Source organism: Ictidomys tridecemlineatus, chromosome 2, assembly GCF_052094955.1.
Source record: "Ictidomys tridecemlineatus isolate mIctTri1 chromosome 2, mIctTri1.hap1, whole genome shotgun sequence".
Classification (NCBI taxonomy): domain Eukaryota; kingdom Metazoa; phylum Chordata; class Mammalia; order Rodentia; family Sciuridae; genus Ictidomys; species Ictidomys tridecemlineatus.
In genome coordinates this window covers 71,733,120-71,754,516 of record NC_135478.1, presented here as the reverse complement: position 1 = coordinate 71,754,516, position 21,397 = coordinate 71,733,120, and the positions used below count along the sequence as shown (strand labels likewise).

The 21,397-nt window shown below is 44.9% G+C and overlaps 1 protein-coding gene across 1 annotated transcript; it reads left to right on the top strand.

Moving 5' to 3' along the window:
* Window positions 1–1,601: 1,601 nt before the first annotated feature.
* On the top strand, window positions 1,602–10,057 carry LOC101973274 (uncharacterized). The gene is given in 5 exon segments (XM_078026842.1): window positions 1,602–2,015; window positions 2,017–2,045; window positions 2,133–3,591; window positions 4,192–4,327; window positions 10,035–10,057. Coding segments are annotated over 5 exon segments (2,061 nt in total).
* The last annotated feature ends 11,340 nt before the right edge of the window (window positions 10,058–21,397 follow it).

Sequence of the window (21,397 nt, the reverse complement as noted above, 5' to 3'; positions counted from 1 at the left end):
AAGATTGGGGTTACTGTCTTCAGCAACTTTAGAGTAGCCAGATCATGGGCAGTCAGGGATGACCAACAGTGCCTCAACTGATCAGGAGAGGAAAAACACTGGTCACATGACATGATTGTCTCCCACAGCACTATATAGAAAACATTTAATATTATGTCTAAAACACCCACAGTTCAGTTTTGTGATTCAGTGAGGGTTTCTACCTCACTGAGAAGCAGTCTTCTCACTTTATAAGTCTGGGCTGAGGAACTGCTGAGCTGTGCTTCCTTTCTGTACTCTTCCATCTTCCTAGCAGAAAAATGAGTTACTAGACTTTAAAGGCATTCTTATTACAAACAATTTTAAGTTACTTATCACAGATTTTACTAAAATCATGTGAATCAAAATGTATTTGGGGGGCTGAGACTGTAGCTCAGTGGTAGAGTGCTTGCCTTGAAATGGTAAAGTTTCTAAGCTGCAAAGCCTGAATTAAAATGTAAAAGACTGGGGCTGGGGATGTGGCTCAAGCGGTAGTGCGCTCGCCTCGCATGCGTGAGGCCCGGGTTCGATCCTCAGCACCACATACAAACAAAGATGTTGTGTCCGCCAAAAACTTAAAAAAAAAAAAAAAAAAAAAAAAGTAAAAGACTGGGCATCATAAAGTTCCTCTGCTACACCCAGAACCTGAAATTCCTGAGATAGTTAAAGACAACGCCCTACCGGCCATTTCGCCTAGGGCCCTGTGCAGTTTGTCACGTAAGCATACAGGGCCCGAACCAATCAGTTTGTGTACCCCGCTTAGGAGTGACCAATCACCCCCGCCCGACCTGTTCCCGCCAATGAATATGCTAATCATGTATGAGAGTTGTTGTTCAATTTTCCCATGCCTCATGCTGATTTGTTCTGATGTATTCAAAGCCCCCGCCCTCCCCCAAAAAGTGTACTTAAGCACTGCTTAACCTCTGCTCTGGGCTCTGGGCTGCTCTCGCTTCTTGAGTGAGCCTAGAGCCTCAGCACGCTGAATTGGATCCTCAATAAATCCCCTTCTGCATTTGTATAAGTCAGTCTCTTGGTCGTCTCTTTCTCCGACTTTTCACCGGACCCTTACATTTGGTGCATTGGCCGGGAACTGCGCATCGCCGCATAGGGAGACCCCAACGGACTGCTTTAGGGGGTAAGTAAGGCGCCTCTCTCCTCCTTCTTTTCCTTCTTGTTCTTCCTTTGCGATCGCTCAGGTTTGGTTTCTGGCTCAATGGAGAGCGTGAGCTCTCAGAGCTTTGGTTTGGGTTGGCAGTGTGTGGCTGCCAGCGGAGAACGTGAGCTCCCCCTGGCAGTGGCAGACAGACGTGTCCTGAAGCTACAGAACACCCCCCAAGGGACGCCTTGGGGGACTCGGGGGGGTCAGAAGTGCCCCCCATCAGGTAGAGGGACGGAAGAGCCCTTGTCGGGTGTACTCTGCTGCCAACTCTTCTGGCTTTGCTGGCTATTCTTTTTCCTCAGGTTAAGTCGACTGTCTGTCTTTAATTTTTGCTTCTAAACTTGTGTTAAACGTTTACTGTGTGTCCGTGTTTGTGTCTCATTTGTATTGTCTTGTCCCTGTCTTTGTTCAAGTAACTCCCAGTATGGGACAAAGCCATTCCATGCCTCTGTCCCTGACTCTTGATCATTGGACGGATGTCCGTTCAAGGGCCAAAAATCTTTCTTTTTCAGTGAAACGCCGGACCTGGCAGACACTCTACGCTTCAGAATGGCCCACCCTCGGAGTTGAATGGCCCCCAGGAGGGTCCTTCCACCTCCCTTTAATCCGTAAAGTCAGAGATACTGTCTTTCAGCCAGGGCCGCATGGCCATCCAGATCAACAGCCATATGTTTTAACCTGGCAGGACCTCTGTGAGTTTCCTCCCATATGGGTGAAGCCTTTCCTTGTCCCAACTCCTGTTCCAATCTCTTCCCCCACGATCCTATCACTCAAACCTTCCGATCCTCCCCCTCGTCCCTCTGTTCTCCCTGAGTCACAGGATTTAACTTTACTGGACTCCACCCACACCTCCTTATCCTCTACCCATGCTCCCAAACCCCCAATTTGTCTTAGGTGACCCTCTTGCCACTGACTTGGTCGCCTCACCGCTAGAGGTGATTGGGTCAGATCCAAGCCCTCCCGGGGACTTCCCCACAGCAGTGGCAATGGCAGCAGCAGCAGCAGCAGCCCCTCCCCCACCAGAAGAACCTGGACCGGCTAAAGGAACCCGCAGGTGGCGGATAATGGAGAACTCGGAAGCCCCTGTGATGCTTCCTCTTCGTCCCTATGGGCCCACAATAAATGATGGGCATGGGGGAGAGATGCAGGCTTACCAATACTGGCCTTTCTCCTCCTCAGATCTATACATCTGGAAAAATAACAATCCCCCTTTTTCTGAGGACCCCACCCGGCTTACAGGTTTAGTTGAGTCGCTGATGTTCTCACACCAGCCCACTTGGGATGACTGCCAACAGCTTCTGGGGACTCTCTTCACAACAGAGAAACGGGAGAGAATCCTCTTGGAAGCCAGAAAGAATATTCTTGGACCAGATGGGAGACCAACCCAACTTCCTAACATCATTGAAGCTGGCTTCCCCTTAAACCGACCCAACTGGGACCCTAACACCTTTGAAGGTAGGGAGCATCTGTCCACCTACAACCAGGCTTTTGTAGTGGGTGTCCTAGTGGCCGCTAGGCGGCCAACTAATTTGGCCAAGGTAAGAGAGATTATTCAGGGACCCAATGAATCTCCCTCCATGTTTCTGGAGAGAATTATGGAAGCATATAGGAGATACACTCCCTTTGATCCTCAGGCAGAGGACCAAAAGGCATCCGTTGCAATGGCTTTTATTGGGCAGGCTGCCCTAGATATTAAGAGAAAGTTACAACGTTTAGATGGACTATAAGATTTGACCTTAAGAGATTTAGTCAGAGAGGCTGAGAAAGTATATTATAAGAGAGAAACTGAGGAAGAGAAGGAACAGAGAAAGGAGAAGGAAAGGGAACACAGGGAAGATGAGAGAAACATAAGGCAGACTAAAGCATTGGCTAAGGTCCTGGTCACAGCCACAGATAGGCCAGAAGTTAGAAAGCAGGGAGACAGGAAGAGATACCTGGGCCCATGCCAAAGGCTGTCCCTGGCCTCAGATCAATGTGCCTACTGTAAAGAAAAAGGACACTGGGCCAAAGAGTGCCCCAAAAAGAAGCAGTTACACCAGCCAGCCATGCTGACTCTAGAAGATGACTAGGAAAGTCGGGGCTCGGATCCCCTCCCCGAGCTCAGGGTAACTTTTGAAGTGGAGGGGATCCCAGAGAACTTTGAAGTAGATACAGGAACAGTATATTCAGCCCTCAAGGCCCCACTGGGCCCTCTATCTAATAAAAGATCCTTAGTTCAAGGGGCTAATGGCAGTAAATATTGGGCTTGGACAATAAAGAGGACAATGGACCTAGGAAGGGGAAAAGTCCACCATTCTTTCCTAGTAATCCCAGAATGCCCGGCCCCATTAATGGGCAGGGACCTACTCACCAAGCTCCGGGCTAAAATAACCTTTAACCCTGATGGTCCCCAAGTGGAGTTTCTAAACCCTTTAGTAAAGACCCCCATAGTCACGGCTCTGACTATGTCAGTAGAAGATTAACATCAACTCTTCACGGCCCCTGGATCCGATCAAACAGGTAGACTACCCCAGAGATAGATAAAAGATTATCCTGATACCTGGGCAGAAACTTCTGGGTTAGGTCTGGCCATAAGACAACCTCCAATAGTAGTAGAATTAAAAGCCTCTGCCTCTCCAATCAGTGTTAAACAATATCCTCTAAGCAAAGAAGCTAGGGATGGGATAAGATCCCATATTCAGAAATACCTGGCTCTTGGGGTCCTAAGGCCCTGTCAATCGGCCTGGAATACCCCCCTGTTACCAGTAAGAAAGCCAGGAACTGGGGACTACCATCCTGTTCAAGACCTGAGAGAGATCAACAACAGAGTGCAGGACATTCACCCCACGGTGCCTAATCCATATAATTTGCTTAGCACTCTGAATCCGGAGCGGATATGGTACACTGTGCTGGACTTAAAAGATGCTTTCTTCTGCTTGCCCCTACATAAGGACAGTCAGTTGTTGTTTGCTTTTGAATGGATAGACCCAGAAATAGGAACATCTGGCCAACTAACCTGGACTAGACTCCCACAGGGGTTCAAAAACTCCCCCACTCTCTTTGATGAAGCTCTCCACAAGGACCTCAACAACTTCAGAATTACACACCTCGAAGTCACCCTACTCCAATATGTGGATGATCTTCTGCTGGCAGCCAACACCAAGGAGAACTGTGAGTCTGGGACACAAGCACTATTATCTGAGCTTGCTCAGCTTGGATATAGGGCTTCTGCCAAAAAGGCCCAAATTTGTCAACAAGAAGTAATCTTCCTGGGTTATTCTCTTAGGGGTGGCAAAGGATGGCTTACTGAGCCTAGAAAACGAACTGTTGTGCAGATACCGCCCCCATCTGATAAGAGACAGCTCAGAGAGTTTCTTGGGACTGCCGGCTTTTGTAGGTTATGGATTCCTGGGTTTGCGTCTTTGGCTGCCCCTTTATACCCATTGATAAAGGGGGATGTCCAATTCCAATGGACCCCTGAACACCAACAGGCTTTTGATAATATCAAAAAGGCACTGCTATCTGCCCCGGCCTTGGCACTCCCAGATGTAGAAAAACCCTTCACTCTCTACATCGAAGAAAAGAAAGGAATAGCACGGGGAGTGCTCACTCAGACTTTGGGACCTTGGAAAAGGCCGGTAGCATACTTATCAAAGAAACTGGACCCAGTGGCTAGCGGGTGGCCCCATTGCCTAAGGGCTATAGCAGCAGCAGCCCTTCTTCTTCTTTTTTTTTTTTTTAAAGAGAGAGTGAGAGAGGAGAGAGGGGAGAGAGAGAGAGAGAATTTTTAATATTTATTTTTTAGTTCTCGGCGGACACAACATCTTTGTTGGTATGTGGTGCTGAGGATCGAACCCGGGCCGCACGCATGCCAGGCGAATGCGCTACCGCTTGAGCCACATCCCCAGCCCCAGCAGCAGCCCTTCTAATAAAGGATGCTGATAAATTAACGTTGGGACAGAAGCTGACTATCATAGCCCCCCATGCCCTGGAGAGCATCATCCATCAACCTCTAGACAGGTGGCTATCAAACTCCAGAATAACCCATTACCAGAGCCTCTTACTTGACAAGGACAGAATAACACTGGGACCCCCTGCTCCACTCAACCTGGCTACACTACTGCCAGAAGAATCATCAGGACCTGTCGCTCATGATTGTCAACACATACTGGCAGAGGAGACCAGTGTACGGTCCTAGGGAGAAGTTGTGGCTCACACCAGGGTCAATGTGTGGCTATAGAGTTTGAGAGTGGTGAGGAAGATGCAGAGGATCAGCAAACAATGACAAGTGATGGGATGTCAGTCCAGGCCCTCATCAGGCTCTCCAGCTTGTGAGCTTCAGTATCGGCTGGCTGAATAATTTGCTCTATTATTTATAGTAAATTTTGGGGCTTTTGACCCCCCTTTCAATCCTTATCAGCTACTACCAGATTTCTCAGTGACATCATTTACCCTGGGGTTAAAACATCTGATCTGGTTGTCCCTACCCTGATCCTTTTGCCTTTCCCTCTTGTGGGGTGAGGACAGGCTTCACACTGAGTTTATCAGGATGTGGGTGTAAAGGGTCAGGCAGAGCATCGGAGGGAGAGACCACACAAGAGACCAGCTTCATGCAATTGCAGGGGGAAGTTTTATTGAACCAGCATGCTGGGACTCAAGGCTCACTCAGGAAGGGAGAGCAGCCCAGAGCCCAGAGCAGAGGTCAAGCAGAGCTTAAGTACACTTTTTGGAGAGGGTGGGGGGCTTTGCATACATCAGAACAAATCATCTTGAGGCGTGGGAAAATTGAACAACAACCCTGAGCCATGATTAGTATATCTATTGGCGGGAGCAGTCTGGGCAGAGGTGATTGGTCACCCCTGAGTGGGGTACACATTTAAACTGATTGGTTTTGTGGCCTGGATGCTTACGTCTGAGCTATTTGGAGCCCTTAGCTAATAAACAACCAGGGAATCAATGGAAATATTTACTGGGCAGTTCAGGTATTGTTCTAACAGCTACAGAGATTACAGGTTCTGGGGGTAGCAGAGGAATTTTAACAATACCTGGCCTATTATTATTATTTTTAGCCCAAGCCTTTCAATTTAGAAACCTTACAATCCCCAGTCTTTTACACTTTAACTCAGACTCTTGCAGCTTAGAGTCAGCTTAGAAATTTTACCTTTACAGTGGGGAAGTCACTTGTTTGTTTCTGAGGGCCCTACTGGAGGGCTCTGTTAGGTGTGCCTGCTGAGATTGAAGGTTTCAAACCCCAGTTTTTAAAATGGAGTTGCTTAGGCTCAGGCCTAACGCCATCCTCACAGGGACCCAGAACTCTCCTGCATTGTAAAGCCCTAGGCAGGAATCTCCCTGCCCAAGGCCACACTGAAGCTAACATTGAAATACAAAGGACAGACTCAGCAGGCTTGATAAGAGGCCTAAGGAAAAGAAAAATAGTGTCAATTTAACTTTTTCCTTGGCTACAACACATGCTATCTCCTCCCTGCTCCTCAGGACTCTTCCACCTCTTCTCCTATTACCCATTCATGCATTAAAACTCTTTTAAGGGGAAACTCCACCTACCATTTGCCAAATCAACATCATCAAAAATTTGTGGAGCAGTTTCTTCCACATCCCTTCCACATACAGGAAGGCCCCCTTTCTCCGGGCAACATACACAAGGTTCACAGATGGCTCCTCCTTCCTTCAGGAGGAGTTCATTAGGCAGGGTACACTATAGTCTCTCTAACTTTGTTTGTGGAAGCGGCTCCCCTCCCCAATAATACATCCAATCAGCAGGCTGAACTTATTGCCCTCATTAGAGCCTTCACTTTGGCAAAGGAAGCCAGCATCCCTCAATGTCTATACTAACTCTAAATACGCTTTCTACATACTTCTCTCCTACTCTGCTAGTTGGAAGGAGTGCAGATTCCTTACCACCAAGGAAACTTCAATTACTAATGCCCCCTTTATCTCCGATCTCCTTCAGGCCTCAAAGCTTCCCTCTGCCACTGGAACTGAAGGATGGTAGCTAAGTAACCCCCTTCTCTGTGGGCACTTCCTTTCTTGACCTCTCTCTTTGTCATAGGCCTTAAGGGGCTCAATAATAAACAAAAAAGAGGGGAGTATAAGGTCCTTGCTTAGCACCTTGGTGGCCATCTTAAGTGACAGCTGCCATTTTAAGAAAAAGTTTGCTTTCCCACCCCAGGGCATTTCTGAGAAAGGCTCACCACTCCTTCATACCAACCCAACCCTTCACCACCTGCATTAGGACCCGCCTAGCTCTAATCCCTGAGCCTGCCCCATAAAATTCCCCAACCCCAAGCCTGTTTTGCCTCTCTCTGAAAGAATCCCCCACGAAAAGACACTTCGCCGGGAGAATTCCAATTTTATTGCAAAAAGCTGTGTGCTTTTATAGAACTAAAGGGGAGATGGTAGGGCTTAGATAAATGGCAGGCCACCCATTTATTGGCAAATTCTTCCAGATATCAGTTCCCCCGCCCAGGAATTAGTTCTCATTGGGGCTAAGGTTCCCTGCCAGCGAGATTTGAAATTGGCTCTGGTGGGAGAATTCACAAGGGTGGGAACTTTTCGCGCCACTGCAGAGAAGAAGGTAGGAAAAAGAAGTCCTTAGGCGCCATGTTGGGGTTTTTTTCTCTGGGGTACGGCTGCCGTTTATACTTTTCCCAACACTCTCCATCTATGGAGAGATTTGCCTTTATTTGTCAGATCTGACAAATAAACTCTCGTATGTGTCTCTACCTGGTCTCTGTCTTTCATTTCTCGCTCACCCGTCTCCTAGTTCTTCACTTTCCTTTCAAAGATCTTGCACACTAGGGGATAAAAATGCTGATTGTAGGACTGGGATTGTGGCTCAGTGATAGAACGCTTGCCTGTCATGCAGGAGGCACTGGGTTCGATCCTCAGCACCACATAAATGTAAAATAAAGGTATTGGGTCCACCTAAAAACTAAAGAAATAAATATTTTTTAAAAATGCTGATTGTACCAACTTTGGGTGTGACTGTTTCAAATACTTGATCTTTCAAGATTGTCAGTAAAAGCTTCCTTTTTTATTTTTATTTTTTAAACATTTCTTTAGTTGTAGATGGACAGAGTATTTTTATTTATTTATTTACTCATTTTTATGTGGTGCTAGGATCGAACCCAGTGCCTCAGGCATGTGAGGCAAGTACTCAATCACTGAGCTATAACCCCAACCCCAAGGCTTGTTTTTTCTATATCTTATGTATCTTAGTTCATTCTTTGCATTTGGACAGTTGAGTATGTTTCTCACAGTTAGGCTAGCCCCTTTTCCCTCACCTCCTATTCGTCAAGGAGCTATATGAATTTGTCACAGTCTGGTGTTAACTATTAGGTCGGGAGGCAACTTGGTGGCGACTTAGTGGCAACTTAGAACAATGCAGCCCACACAGGAAAAGAACATCAATCAGATGCCAGCAAAAACGCCTGTCAATCAGCCAGATCTCCTGACTAACGCCTGTCAATCAGTAGGACCCCCTGGCCAATCCTGGAGTTCAGCCAACTCCCCTGACCAACTCCAAGGGGGCAAGGGACCCTAGAAACACCTTTTCCTGTCCCAAGCCCTTCCCTTCCTGCTGTAAGCCCCATAAAAGTCCAGTCCGGTGGAGCTTCCACGCGGTTTCTCCTCAGACCCTTCTCCTGTCCTCTCTGTGGGTCTGATCGAGTTCCGCCCGGGAGTGATATCTCAATAAAGCCTGTTCAGCGGCCCTTTTAAATCTGCCTCCTTTGGCCATTGCTTGCCCCCACTGATCTGACATCTTGATCTTGGTGCCGACACTTGGGAAGGGATCTTTGGGCTTCTCCCTCAGGGGATTGAAGCCCATCCCTTCCCCCTTGAAATGAACCGGGAAATTTCTAAGCAGCTCTTTCCCTCTCCCTTCATCTGGGCCCACAGGAGTGGGGTAAGTTCCTCCTTTCCCGTGACCTTCCAAACACTTTCTGTCTGTCCACGGGGTGTATCCATAAGTCACACACGTGCCATAGGCCCTGCCCGTTCTGTTCAGGGCTCCGGGGACTGTGGAGATGTTCCAGTCCTCCTGAGAGTCCCCCGCCAACCAGGTTGGCCAACCGCTGGGGCCTGTGGAGGCTGTAGGGATGCCTCAACCTCCACCCTGGCCTGTATCTGTCTGTAGGTGAGTGCGGACAGAATTTGGGATGTCTTCTTCTGCTCCCACTCACCCCCGAGGGTGCCAGAAAGTCATGGGAAACGCAGAGTCCTCTCCTTAGACCCCAAAGTCCTTTGGGTGTCTATATTCAAATTTTGCCAAGTTAGGGCTCATTCAAGAACCGCCTGGTATTTTACTGCACTGAGGCAATGGGTCACAATGGCCCCCAGAAGGAACTGTTGATTTTAAACCCTTACTGAATTGGACAATTTCTGTCACCGGACAGGGAAGTGGGAAACAATGTTCAGGCTTTTTGAGATTCGCTCCCGTCCTTCCCTCTGCTCTTCACATCTGCTCTCCCTCCCAGTGGTACCTTGTCCCCTCCCCCTCCCTGCTGCCACCTTTGCAGCTGCTGCCTGCAGCCCTTTCTGCGTGCTTCCAGTCTGCCTGACCACCAGACACCCTTCCTCCCTCCCTTGCTGGCTCCCCACGCATGCCTCCCTCTGCTGCCCTGGTTCCAACAGGGCAGGCAGATGGGTCCCACCTTGCTGCAGTGGGTGGGATCTCCAGATCCCTCCAAGCCTCCTCCTCCCCCACTCTGCTCACCTTTCTACTGATAAGACCCTTCCTCCTCCACCTCCCCCACTCTCTTCTTCCTCTCCTGCTACCTTGATTTCTCCTCCCACCTCTTCCACTGATACCCCCTTCCCCCTCCCCCTCTACCCCTCTCCTCTTCTTCCTCTCCTACAGCTGTGATCACCTCCACCCACTAACCCCTCTCTTCTCCCATCAGTGCCCACACCCAGTCCCACCAATCCCTCCTATCAGATAACCCACAGTTCCTTTGTCCTCTCAGGGAAGTAGCTGGTGCTGAAGGGATAGTCCGAATGCACATCTCATTTTCGCTTTAAGATCTTCCTAGATTGAAAAACGTCTTCGGTCCTTCTCTGCTGACTCTTCTGCTTATATTAAGGAATTCCAATATCTCTCCCAGACCTATGATCTTACTTGGCATGATGTCTATGTTGTTCTGTCCTCTACTCTGACCCCAGATGAGTGAGCCTCCATTCAGCAGGCTGCTCGAGATCATGCTGACCAAATTCATTTAACAGATATGACTCTCCCCACAGGTGAAGCAGCTGTTCCCCTAACCGAACCTAAATGGGACTATCAAGATGGCCAACAAGGTCGCCGTCACTGTGCTCGCATGGTCCAATATCTTATAGCAGGCATGCAAGCAGTTTCTAATAAGGTAATTAACTTCGATAAACTGAAGGAAATTACCCAGAACCCTGATGAAAATCCAGCCTTATTTTTCAACCCGCCTTACAGAGGCTCTCATCAAATATACTAAGCTGGATCCTGAGTCACCCTCTAGGGCTACAGTGTTAGCAACTCATTTCATTACTCAATCAACCCATGATATTAGAAAAAAGCTCAAACGAGCTGAGGAGGGCCCTCAGACCCCCATCTAAGACCTGGTGAAAATGGCCTTTAAAGTTTATAATGCCTGAGAGGAGTCAGCTGAGTTAGCCAGGCAGGCTCAATTACAGAAAAAGGTAACACTTCAGACCCAAGCCTTGGCAGCGGCCCTGAAGCCTACCGCTCAAATGAGGGCTTTTTGGAGGATCCAGCATTCCTCTCCGTCAGGGGCTTGCTTCAAATGTGGATGCGAAGGTCACTGGGCTCGCCAATGCCCAAACCCACGGCCTCCTTCCAGGCCATGCCCCACCTGTAACCAGACAGGACATTGGAAGAGCGACTGCCCTATAGCTGGCCCTTCCTCTGCTCCTCTACGCAGAGGTATGACCAGTCAGGCGGTCCCTTCTTTTGAACTATTGCCCGGACTCGAGGACCCCTATCACCCTCGCTGAGCCCAGGGTAACGCTCCAGGTATCGGGTAAGTCCATAACCTTCCTTGTGGACACGGGGGCTACCTATTCTGTCTTGCCTGCCCACTCTGGGCCTCTGTTTCCTTCTCAGGTCTCAGTTATGGGGATTGATGGCAAACCTTCCTCCCCAAACCTAACTGCTAAGCTGGCCTGTGCCCTGGAGGGACACCCATTCACTCACTCTTTTTTGGTCATTCCATCTTTTCCAGTTCCTCTCCTAGGCAGAGATGTTCTCCAATTGCTAGGAGCCACCCTCCAACTGCACCCCAAAATACCATCATTCGTCTCCTTCTGCCTTTATTTCTTACCCTCTCTAATGACCTGACATTAACTGCTTTTCATTCTGCTCTTCCCTTTGTTGTGGGAAGCAGACTGGGGAAGCACCAAGCCACACTCAGAGAGTGGGAGAACTAAAGTTTATTGGGCCACCAGGCCCAGAGGAGTCTCTGCTCCAAATTCTGATCCCTGATATACAGTTTCTCACAACATTTATAGGCTTTCTGGTATTCTAAAATTTCTAATCTATGTGACTGAAGGCCTTGCAGCACGGTTTCTAGTTGGAAGTGTGTTTACTGAAGCAAACAATGATAAGAGAAACTGGCATTTTTCACAGGCATTCCATAAATCTCTAACCTTTGTGCCTGAAAACCTCTCACAGGGGTGTTTAAATTTCAAAAGGGTGAAGTCAGATAGTTATTTACAATCCAAATAGTTGGGACTCCTGGTTAATTGGATATCCTGAAAAAAGGTTCTCAGAAGGAGAGAGGAACTGTCTCTTTCCACAGGCAGTTCTTACTCAAGATAATGTTGTTGTAATTTCATTTTACAACTGGGTCTTGTTTTGCCATCTCACCTTATGCTATTTTTCTTACACTTCAAGTAAGGCTAAATACTGTATTCTGAATGGACCACCAGACTTTCTTTCTTAGAAAGAGCAGAACAACCCCTTTCCCCAATCAGTAACAAAATTATCTAGGAGGAAGAGGAGGTCAAAGAGAGGATATTGATAGATTTTCTGACAGCTATTTAAATTTCTGAGCCTGAGAAATTCGTACAGAGTTCCTGGGATCATAGTTCAGGTGTGGTGGACATAGATAGAAGAGTATTTGAAAGCAGCCCTGAAGTTCTAGGGGTTTAGCTCAGGGGCAGAGTATTTGCATGATTCTCTGGGTTTAGGCCCCAGATCTGGAGAAAAAAAAATTACAGGAATTCTGAAGAATAAGCCAGCCTTGAAGAAGTCCAGTTAAGTTAACTGTTGCTCTGAGATATAACTGTTTCCTCTCAAGAGGGCTAGTTGAATAGCTATTGTTCAGATAGATTCTTAGGAGGTTCCTGAAAGAAACAATATAGTAACTTGCAACCTCCTCATCCCCAATAGTCAAATCCTGTTTGTTGAGCATGGCATAATTGTAAGGTCCTTGCTTAGCATCTGGATGGCCATGACATCCAGATGACAGCCCCCATTTTAAGAAAAAGTTTGCTTTCCCACCCCAGGGCATTTCTGAGAAAGGCTCACCACCCCCTCATACCAACTAAAACCTTCACCACCTGCTTTAGGATCCACCTAGCTCTAATCCCTGAGCCTGCCCCATAAAAGTCCACAACCCCAAGCCTGTTTGCCTCTCTCCATCTATGGAGAGATGTGCCTTATTTGTCAGCTCTGACAAATAAACTCTCGTGTGTATCTCTACCTGGTCTCTTTTATTTCTCATTCTCCCAACTCCTGGTTCCTTGCTTTCCTTTCAGTAATGATAGTTTATCTCAATGAAGACTAAATGGAATGCAAACTTTGGGTTACATAAACTGTATGGTATATCTTTGCAATTTGTTTTTGTGACTTAATAGTTTGTGGTTAAAAAAAAAAAGTTTGTGGTTAAAAAAAAAAAAAAAAGTTTGTGGTTAGTGACTTAATAGTTTGTGGTTTAGTTCTACCCAGAGCCTTTGCAGGTCAATTTACAGTAACCATGTGAAACATACTGAATTTGATGTCCCCACCCAATTAAGAGGAACTTTCCTGCTAAGAGAAGGAAGATAAGTGTGGCTGCAACCAGACTCCACCCTCACAGGTGCTAAAAAAGTGAGAGAGCAGAGATTACCTGCTCAGGCCTGTCTAATGCATGATAATTTATCTGTGTATGTGTTTCTGGCCCTGCCTCTAATCCATTAAAAGTTATGCTAATTCTAATTTTTAGGGATTTCAGAGATGGATTTTTTTTAAGTACTGGGGACTGAACCCAGGGGTACTTTTTCATGAACTATACCCCTAGTCTTTTTTATTTTGAGGCAAGTTCTTGTTGAGTTGATGAGGGTCTCACTAAATTGCTGAGTGTGGCCTTTTACTTGCACTCCTCCTGCCTCAGCCTCCCAAGTTTCTGGAATTACAGACACAAGCTACCTGTACCCTGCTGAAGATGAAACTTTTTTTTTTAAAACACTTCCTTGTTTTCCTTTATTTATTTTTTTTAATATTTATTTTTTCTTAGTTCTTGGCGGACACAACATCTTTGTTTGTATGTGATGCTGAGGATCGAACCCGGGCCACACGCACGCCAGGCAAGCGAACTACCGCTTGAGCCACATCCCTAGCCCATGAAACTTTTTTAAAAATATATTTTTTATTTGTTCATGTAATTTTATTTTATTCATTTATTTATATATGGTGCTAAGAATTGAATCCAGTGCTCACACATACTAAGCAAGTGCTTTACCACTGAGCCACAACCCTATCCCTGAAGATGGAACTTTTGAAACCATTGTTTCTTCCATTTTCCTAAGAAGTTGGCTTTGAATAAAATTTATTTTCCTACTAATGTGAATCCAAATATTTCTGGAGCAGCAAGAATTATGGCCAAAACTTTCTCCTCCCTACATGGGATCTAGTGCTACCAGATAACACACTTTATTTGTGCATGTTCACTTTTTCAAATTAAAAAATTAATTGCATATATTTTGGTATGGTGATGCATAGCTGTAATCTCAGTGTCAGAAATACCAGGGTGCCACAAGGAATCCAACATGTGCTCAGAAGTAGCTCAGCAAAGCAAACTTTACCTCTGCAGAAGGGTATACTACTGAACATTACCGCAAGCAGGCACACTTGGCTGGCAGTTGCCTGTTTTCACCTCTAATGCAGCACTATCCCTTGCTCTGATAGGAGGAGCTCAGGGTTACATTTTATACAATTGGCTAATTTTAAAATTGGAGCAGACAAAGGAAGGGCTAGAGTTAAAATGGCTATGACTAGATCTCAAAATGGCTATGATTTGATCTTACATCCCAATTAAGACTAAATACTGTATTCTCAAAATGGGCTGCCAAACTTTTTCTCACATCAGTGACTTGGGAGGCTAATGTAGGAGAATTGAAAGTTCAAAGCCAGCCTTCGCAACTTAGCAAGACCCTGTCTTCAAAACATAATAAAAAGGTTTGGGGATGTAACTTAGTAGTAGAATGCCCCTAAGTTCATTCTCTAGTAACAAAAGGTAAATAAATAATAATTTTAAAAAATATTTATTTTTTAGGTGTAGTTAGAAACAACACAATGCCTTCATTGTTATGTGGTGCTTAGAATCAAACCTGGGTCCTGCCCATGCTAGGTGAGCACTCTACCGCTGAGCCACAATCCCCAGCACTAATAAATAATAAATTTAAATAAAGAATAAAAGGGCTGGGGATGTAGCTCCCTAGTAGATCACTTTTCTTAGCATGCACAAGGCCCTGAGTTCCATTACTAGTATATCTTTCTCTCTCTCTCTCTCTCTCTCTCTCTCTCTCTCTCTCTCTCTCTCTCTCTCTCTCACACACACACACACACACACACACACACACACACACACTGCAATAAATATCCTCCACTATGTTGTCTTGTTTCCATGTGGGATATTTCTCCAATATTGATATCCTGAACTATGGTTGTTGGATTGTAGAGAGGCACTTTACATTTTTAAAAAAATATTTATCTATTAGTTGTAGTTGGACACAATACCTTTATTTTATTTATTTATTTTTTTAATGTGGTGCTGAGGATCAAACCCAGGGCCTCGCACATGCTAGGTGAGTGCTCTACTGCTGAGCCACAACCCCAGCCTGGCACTTTACATTTCATTTAAATGTTGCTATTGCCCAATGTCCTCTGAATTGTTACTGCCAAGTGTCCCCTGAATCTTTTGAAATATTTTCATTTTGTTTTGTTCTTGTCATACAGTGTGTTGCCCAGGCTGGTCTCAAACTCCTGGGCTCAAGTGATTCTAACACTTCCTAGCAGCTGGGACTATAGGTGAGTACCACCATATCCAGCTCTCTATTAGTTATCTAAATTTCCTGCATAATAAATTAAACTGCAGCTAAGCAACCTAAATTAATAATAAATATTTCTTATCTTTCAAAGTTACTATGGCTTCAGGATTCAGGTGAGGTTCAACTGATTGGTCGTGGCTCAGAGATGCTTGTGAAATTCTAGATAGAAGGTCTATAGTCATCAGAAGTCTTTGCTAGGCTAGAATATCTGCTTCCAAGGTAGCTTACTCATAGCTGGTGTGAAAATAAAGGAAAAAACACAGTGAAAGCAACCTTAAAAGAACTTTTCAAAATGAAGACTGGTGGTCATTAAGGAAGTAGGACTTATGCACATCTCAAACTGCTGCCTGGGAATGTGAAAATTGAGTCACCTTGAGATAGCAATTTGAGGATACAGAAAAAGAGAGAGTGTGAGGCATGAGAATTGCAATTTTGAGGCCAGCCTCAGCAATTTAGTAAGACCCTATCTCAAAATAAAAAGCGTTGGGGATATAGCTCAGTGGTAGAGAGTCCTTGCATTCAATCCCCAGTACTGTAAAAATAATCTAGTACATGGGCTATGGGTGTAGCTCAGAGGTAGAGTGCTTCTGTAGGGAGGCTGTGGGTTCAATCCCCAGCACCACCAAGGAAGGAAGGGAAGGAAGGAGGGAGAGGAAGGGAAGGGAAGGGAAAGAAAGAAAAGTGAGAAAGGAAGAAAGAAAAAGAAACAATGAAAGGAAGGAAGAAAGATAGATGTTCATAATAACAGTTCTAAGAAAATTTTTGCTTCACCTGTGAGAGCCATCTATGATAGGCAGAATCATAAGGTGAGGGAAGAAACCCCTGGATCTGGAGATGTGGAGCCTGATATGATTCCATCACCAAAGATGGGCCCAGGACCCAGAGGTGAGTAGCCTGCCACTTCTCAGTTTGTCCCCAGGGGAGTCACTGGGCTTAGAGTCGTGGTGGCCTCAATCTAAGACTTTCCCTTGTCTTTATTTATTTATTTATTCTTGAGATGGGGGTCTCCCACCAGGCATAGTGCCTGTAATCTCAGGAACTTGGGAGGCTAAAGCAGGGGGACCACAAGTTCCAGATCAGCCTGGGCAACTTAGCAAGACCCTGACACAAAATAAAAAATATGAGGGACTGAAGATGTAGTTCAGTGGTAGAGTGCTTCTGGGTTCAAACCCCAGTACCTAACAACAAAAATAATAATAACATTATTATTAAAATGGGGTCTCCCTGTGTTACCTAGGCTGGCCTTGAATTCGTGAGTTCAAGTTATCTTCTAGCCTTAGCCTCCCAATAAGCTGAGACTATAGGCACATGGCACCATGCCCAGGTATTCCCTTCTTTTTTAAAATTTTTATTTATATATGATAGTACAGTGTATTTTTGGCATAATATATACACATAAAGTATAACTTATTTTATTAGGTCCTACTCTTGTGGTCATACATGATGTGGGGTTATCCTGGTCATGTATACAAATACAAGGCTAGGAATATACTCCTCTTATTTATTGACTCAAGTACAGAAAAAAGACTAGTGTCCTAGTTAGCAGAAAGTAGTATGCATCACAGCCAAGAGGAAGTGCCTACCCATGTGGTGCACTACCCAAAGAACTACTTACATTATTATCCCTATAGTGTTTCCAACAAAAATGAGACAAGGTTACATGTTTATATGCCTAAAGCTTTTTACTAACATTGGTAAAAAAGACTTTTTTAGGATTTTTCGTTTGCCCAATATCTAAGTAGTTCTTTTTCCCTTTTTCAGCATTGGGTGATTACTTTTGGAGGACTTTGAGTCCCTTGAGAGTAAGGAACCCTAAAGTTTAAGAGACTGCTGGTGAAAAAGTTCTGCCAAGGGCAGAGGGATGAGGAGGTAGGGGCTTGATGCAGGAACATAACAAAAGAATCTGGGAACCATATGGTAGATCAAAAGGATGAAGGAGGGGCAGAAGCAAATAGAAAAAGGTCTTAGAAGGGCCTGTTTGGAGATTTTAAGTTTCCCAAAGAAGCCAATGAAGTGCCCATATTAGCAAAAATTATGCTACCTCTAGCTGGCTATAGTAGCGTACACCTGTAATCCTGACTACATGGGAGGCTAAGGCAGGAGGATCATAAATTCAAGGCCAGCCCAAACAATTTAAAATTTTAAAAAATTTTTAAAAAGTCAAGTACCTGTAATCTCAGCAATGGGATGTGAAGGCAGGGCTGCAAGTTTAGAGGGGCTAGCCTGGTCAACTTAGACCCTGTCTCAAAAATAAAATTAAAAGGGCTAGAGATGTAGCTCAGTGGTAGAGCACTTGCCTAGCATACATGAGGACCTGGACGTGCATCCCCTGCACAAACAAACACTATGCCAACATATGCCTGTAATCCTTATAAAATTGGCTTTTTTGGTTAGATTCTTCTCCACTTCCTGTGTAACATTCCTTCCTTCCAGGTCAGGACACCTGTCCCTTAAGGGCCTCCAGAGAAGGGGTAGAAGATGATCAGAGAAACTTTCTTTTCATGAGTTTCTCAATTTCCTTCATCTTTAAAGGTACTAAGAGGTCATATTTGGGGGTAGCACTTTCTATACCCATCAAGTTCCAGACCATATTCTAGGCATTAAAGGTACAGCCATGAAGGAACAGATGAGGGTCTTGTCCTCAAGGAATGGAGGCTCTCTGCTACTGTTGTTTGAATATGTTCCTCAAAGTTCTTGTGTTGGAAACTTAATCCTCAATGCAAAAGTTTTGAGAGGTGGAAGCTTTAAGAGGTGAGTAGAGATATAGCTCGGTGGTAGAGAACTTTCTCTCCATCTATTAGCTCCTTACTCCACGGTGAAGACACTGCCTCTACTCTCTCCCTTCAAGCTAGGGTCCCATCTGTACTCATCTCAGAATCCAGGCTGTCCATGTAGTCCTACTGTTTTCACCTCAGTCACTGCATGCCAACTCCTGTCACTCTGAGGGAAAGGCTTCTGTGAAGCCCGCCAAAGGCTTTCATCTAAGCCTGTTTCTACTGCTATAATGATATACCTTAGACTGGGTAATTTATAAACAACAGAAATATGTTTCTCTCAGTTCTGGAGCCTGGGAAGTCCAAGATCAAGGTGCCAGCAGACTCAGTGCCTAATGAGGGCTGGCTCTGCCTCAAAAATGGCACCTCTCATGGCTTTCTCACATGGCAGATGGGGTGACTAGCTCCCTGATGTCTCTTTTTTTTTTCCTTCAGTTTTTTGGCAGACACAACATCTTTATTTTTATTTTATGTGGTGCTGAGGATTGAACCCAGTGCCCCGCGCATGCCAGGCAAGCGTGTTACTGCTTGAGCCACATCCCCAGCCCCTCCCTGATGTCTCTTAAAAAAATTTTTTTTTCAATTGTAGTTGGACACATACCTTTATTTTATTTATTTATTTTTATGTGGTGCCGAGGATTGAAACCAGCGTCTCACACATGCTAGATGAGTGCTCTAATGTCTCTTTTATAAGGGCACTAATCCCATTTGTGAGGGCCCCAACCTTATGATTTAATCACCTTCTAAGTGCTCTACTTCTTAATTACAATTCTAATAGATAAGTTTAGGGTATATATTAGCTTCATATTACTGTGACAAAATGCCTGAGATAACCAACTTACACAGAGGAAAGGTTTATTTAGCCTCAAGGTTTCAGAGGTTTCAGTTTATGATCATTTAGCCCTATTGATCTGAGCCTGTGGCAACACAATACACCACTTAGGGAGGGTATGGAAGAGGAGGTCTCTTCACTTAATGGTTGATGAGAAGCAAAGAGAGAGGAAAGGGCCAGGGTTTCACATTCCCCTTCAAGGGCATGCCCCCAATTATCTAACTTCTTCAACTTCTTAAAGATTCTACTACCTTCTAGGATTACCAAAGATTGGGGACTATGTCTTTAACATATGGGCCTGTGGGACACTTAAGATCCAACTATAGTAGTAGGGGGGGCACCAACATTATAGCATTCTGCCCCTTGCCCCCCAAATTCATGTTGCTTTAACATTCAAAATACATTTATTCTATCCCAATAGGCCCCAAACTCTTCACTTTTCTCTGCATCAACTCTAAAAAGTCCAGAATCTCACCTAAATCAAATAGATAAAGGTGAGACTCAAGTATGATTCCTCCTGAGGCAAACTACTTTGAATCTGCAAACCTATTTGATCAAAATATATACTTCCAAAATATGATGGTGGAACAGTGATAGGATAGGATAGTCAAAAGGGAGAAATTAGAAAAAAGAAATAGGTCCCAAGAAAATCTAAAACACAACAAAGTAAAAAACATGAAACCATCTCCCCACCTTGCTTTTTCTTGATGCTAAGGACTGAACCCAAGGCCTCATATATGCTAAGTAGTTACTCTACTACTGATCTATGTCTCCAGCCTAATAACATTAAATTTTATATATATTATATATATATATATATATATTATATTATATTAGTTGTAGGCGAACACAATACCTTTATTTTATTTTTATTAGGTGCTGAGGATCAATCCCAGTGCCTCATGTGTGCCAGGCAAGCACTCTACCACTGAGCCACAACCCCAGCCCATAACATTAATTTTCTTGGACTGAGGCTGTGGCTCAGTGGTAGAGTGCTTGCCTGGCACTTGTGAGGCCCTGGGTTTAATCCTTAGCACCACATAAAAATAAATAGAATAAAGGTATTAAAAAAGAATAATCATCTTTGATTCCATATCCCACTTTCTAGATACACTGGGGCAGGGTTTGAGTCCCCAAGATCTGTGGTCTTGTCCTCAAGGCTTTACTGGGTACAGCCTAGGCAGCAGCTCCCATTTGCTGGAGTCATAATTTGGAATTGCATACTGGTAAGCTCCACTGATCTGCAGTTTCAGAAGCAGTCCTGCCCCATGGCTGTGCCAGGCACTGCCCTAGGTAAGGACTTTCTATAGTGACCCCCTACACCATGGCAACGTTGGATAAGGACATAATAGGGACTTTTTACAGTGGCCCTTGTAGCAGTTCTCTGTCTGGTAGCTTTTTACAGTGGTCATTGTAGCAGTTCTCTGGTAGCCGAGGCTTTTCTAGGCATCCTTTGAAATCTACATGGAGGTAGCTGCACCTCACAATTTATGCACTCTAGGTTATGGTGAAGATGGCACCACATGAATAATATGGTGCTCTTCAAAGTGGTGGTCACTGAACCTGCACCACACCTGGGGCAGGCAAGGAGTGCTATGGCAGAAATTGGGGAGCCAATAGGTGGGTGAGGTTCCTCTTCTGACATCTTTCTATTCCTGAGGCCTTGACATTCTGGGCCTGTGATGCTAAAGGCAGCATTGATAATTTCCAAAATGCCTCTGGGGTCATTTTTCCACTGTCCTGATGAATAGCATCTGGTTTCTGTGGTTCCATACTGATCTCCTTATCATAAGATTGTTTGGCCACACCTTGGAGTTCTTTTCCAGACATGCTTATTTCATTCTTTAAAACATGGCCAGACTAAGAATTTCTGAAATAAATCTTTATAAAAAAAATTTACTTATTTATTTATTTTTATGCAGTGCTGTGGATCAAACCCAGTGCCTTACATGTGTAAGGCCAGCGCTCTACCACTGAACTACAGCCCTTGCTCATAAATCTTTTTAAAAAATTAATTTGTGGTACTGTGGATCAAATCCAGTAATGGGCCCTTTCCTGTGGGGAAGGCCATGAGACATGCCCTTCACTGATCTGGGCATGACTTTGGTTCTGTCAACTCTACCCACCATGAGTGCACAGATGGTTGGAACACTCTTGCCTTAGTTTCTCTATGAATCTAAATAGCTTTTTAAAATTCTTGGCTTAATATAGTATGGATGCAAGGGCCTGAGACACACTACTGAGTTACACCCAAGCCCAGTTTTCTTTTTTTTTTTCTTATTTTTTTTAGTTGTTGATGGACCTTTATGTTATTTTTAT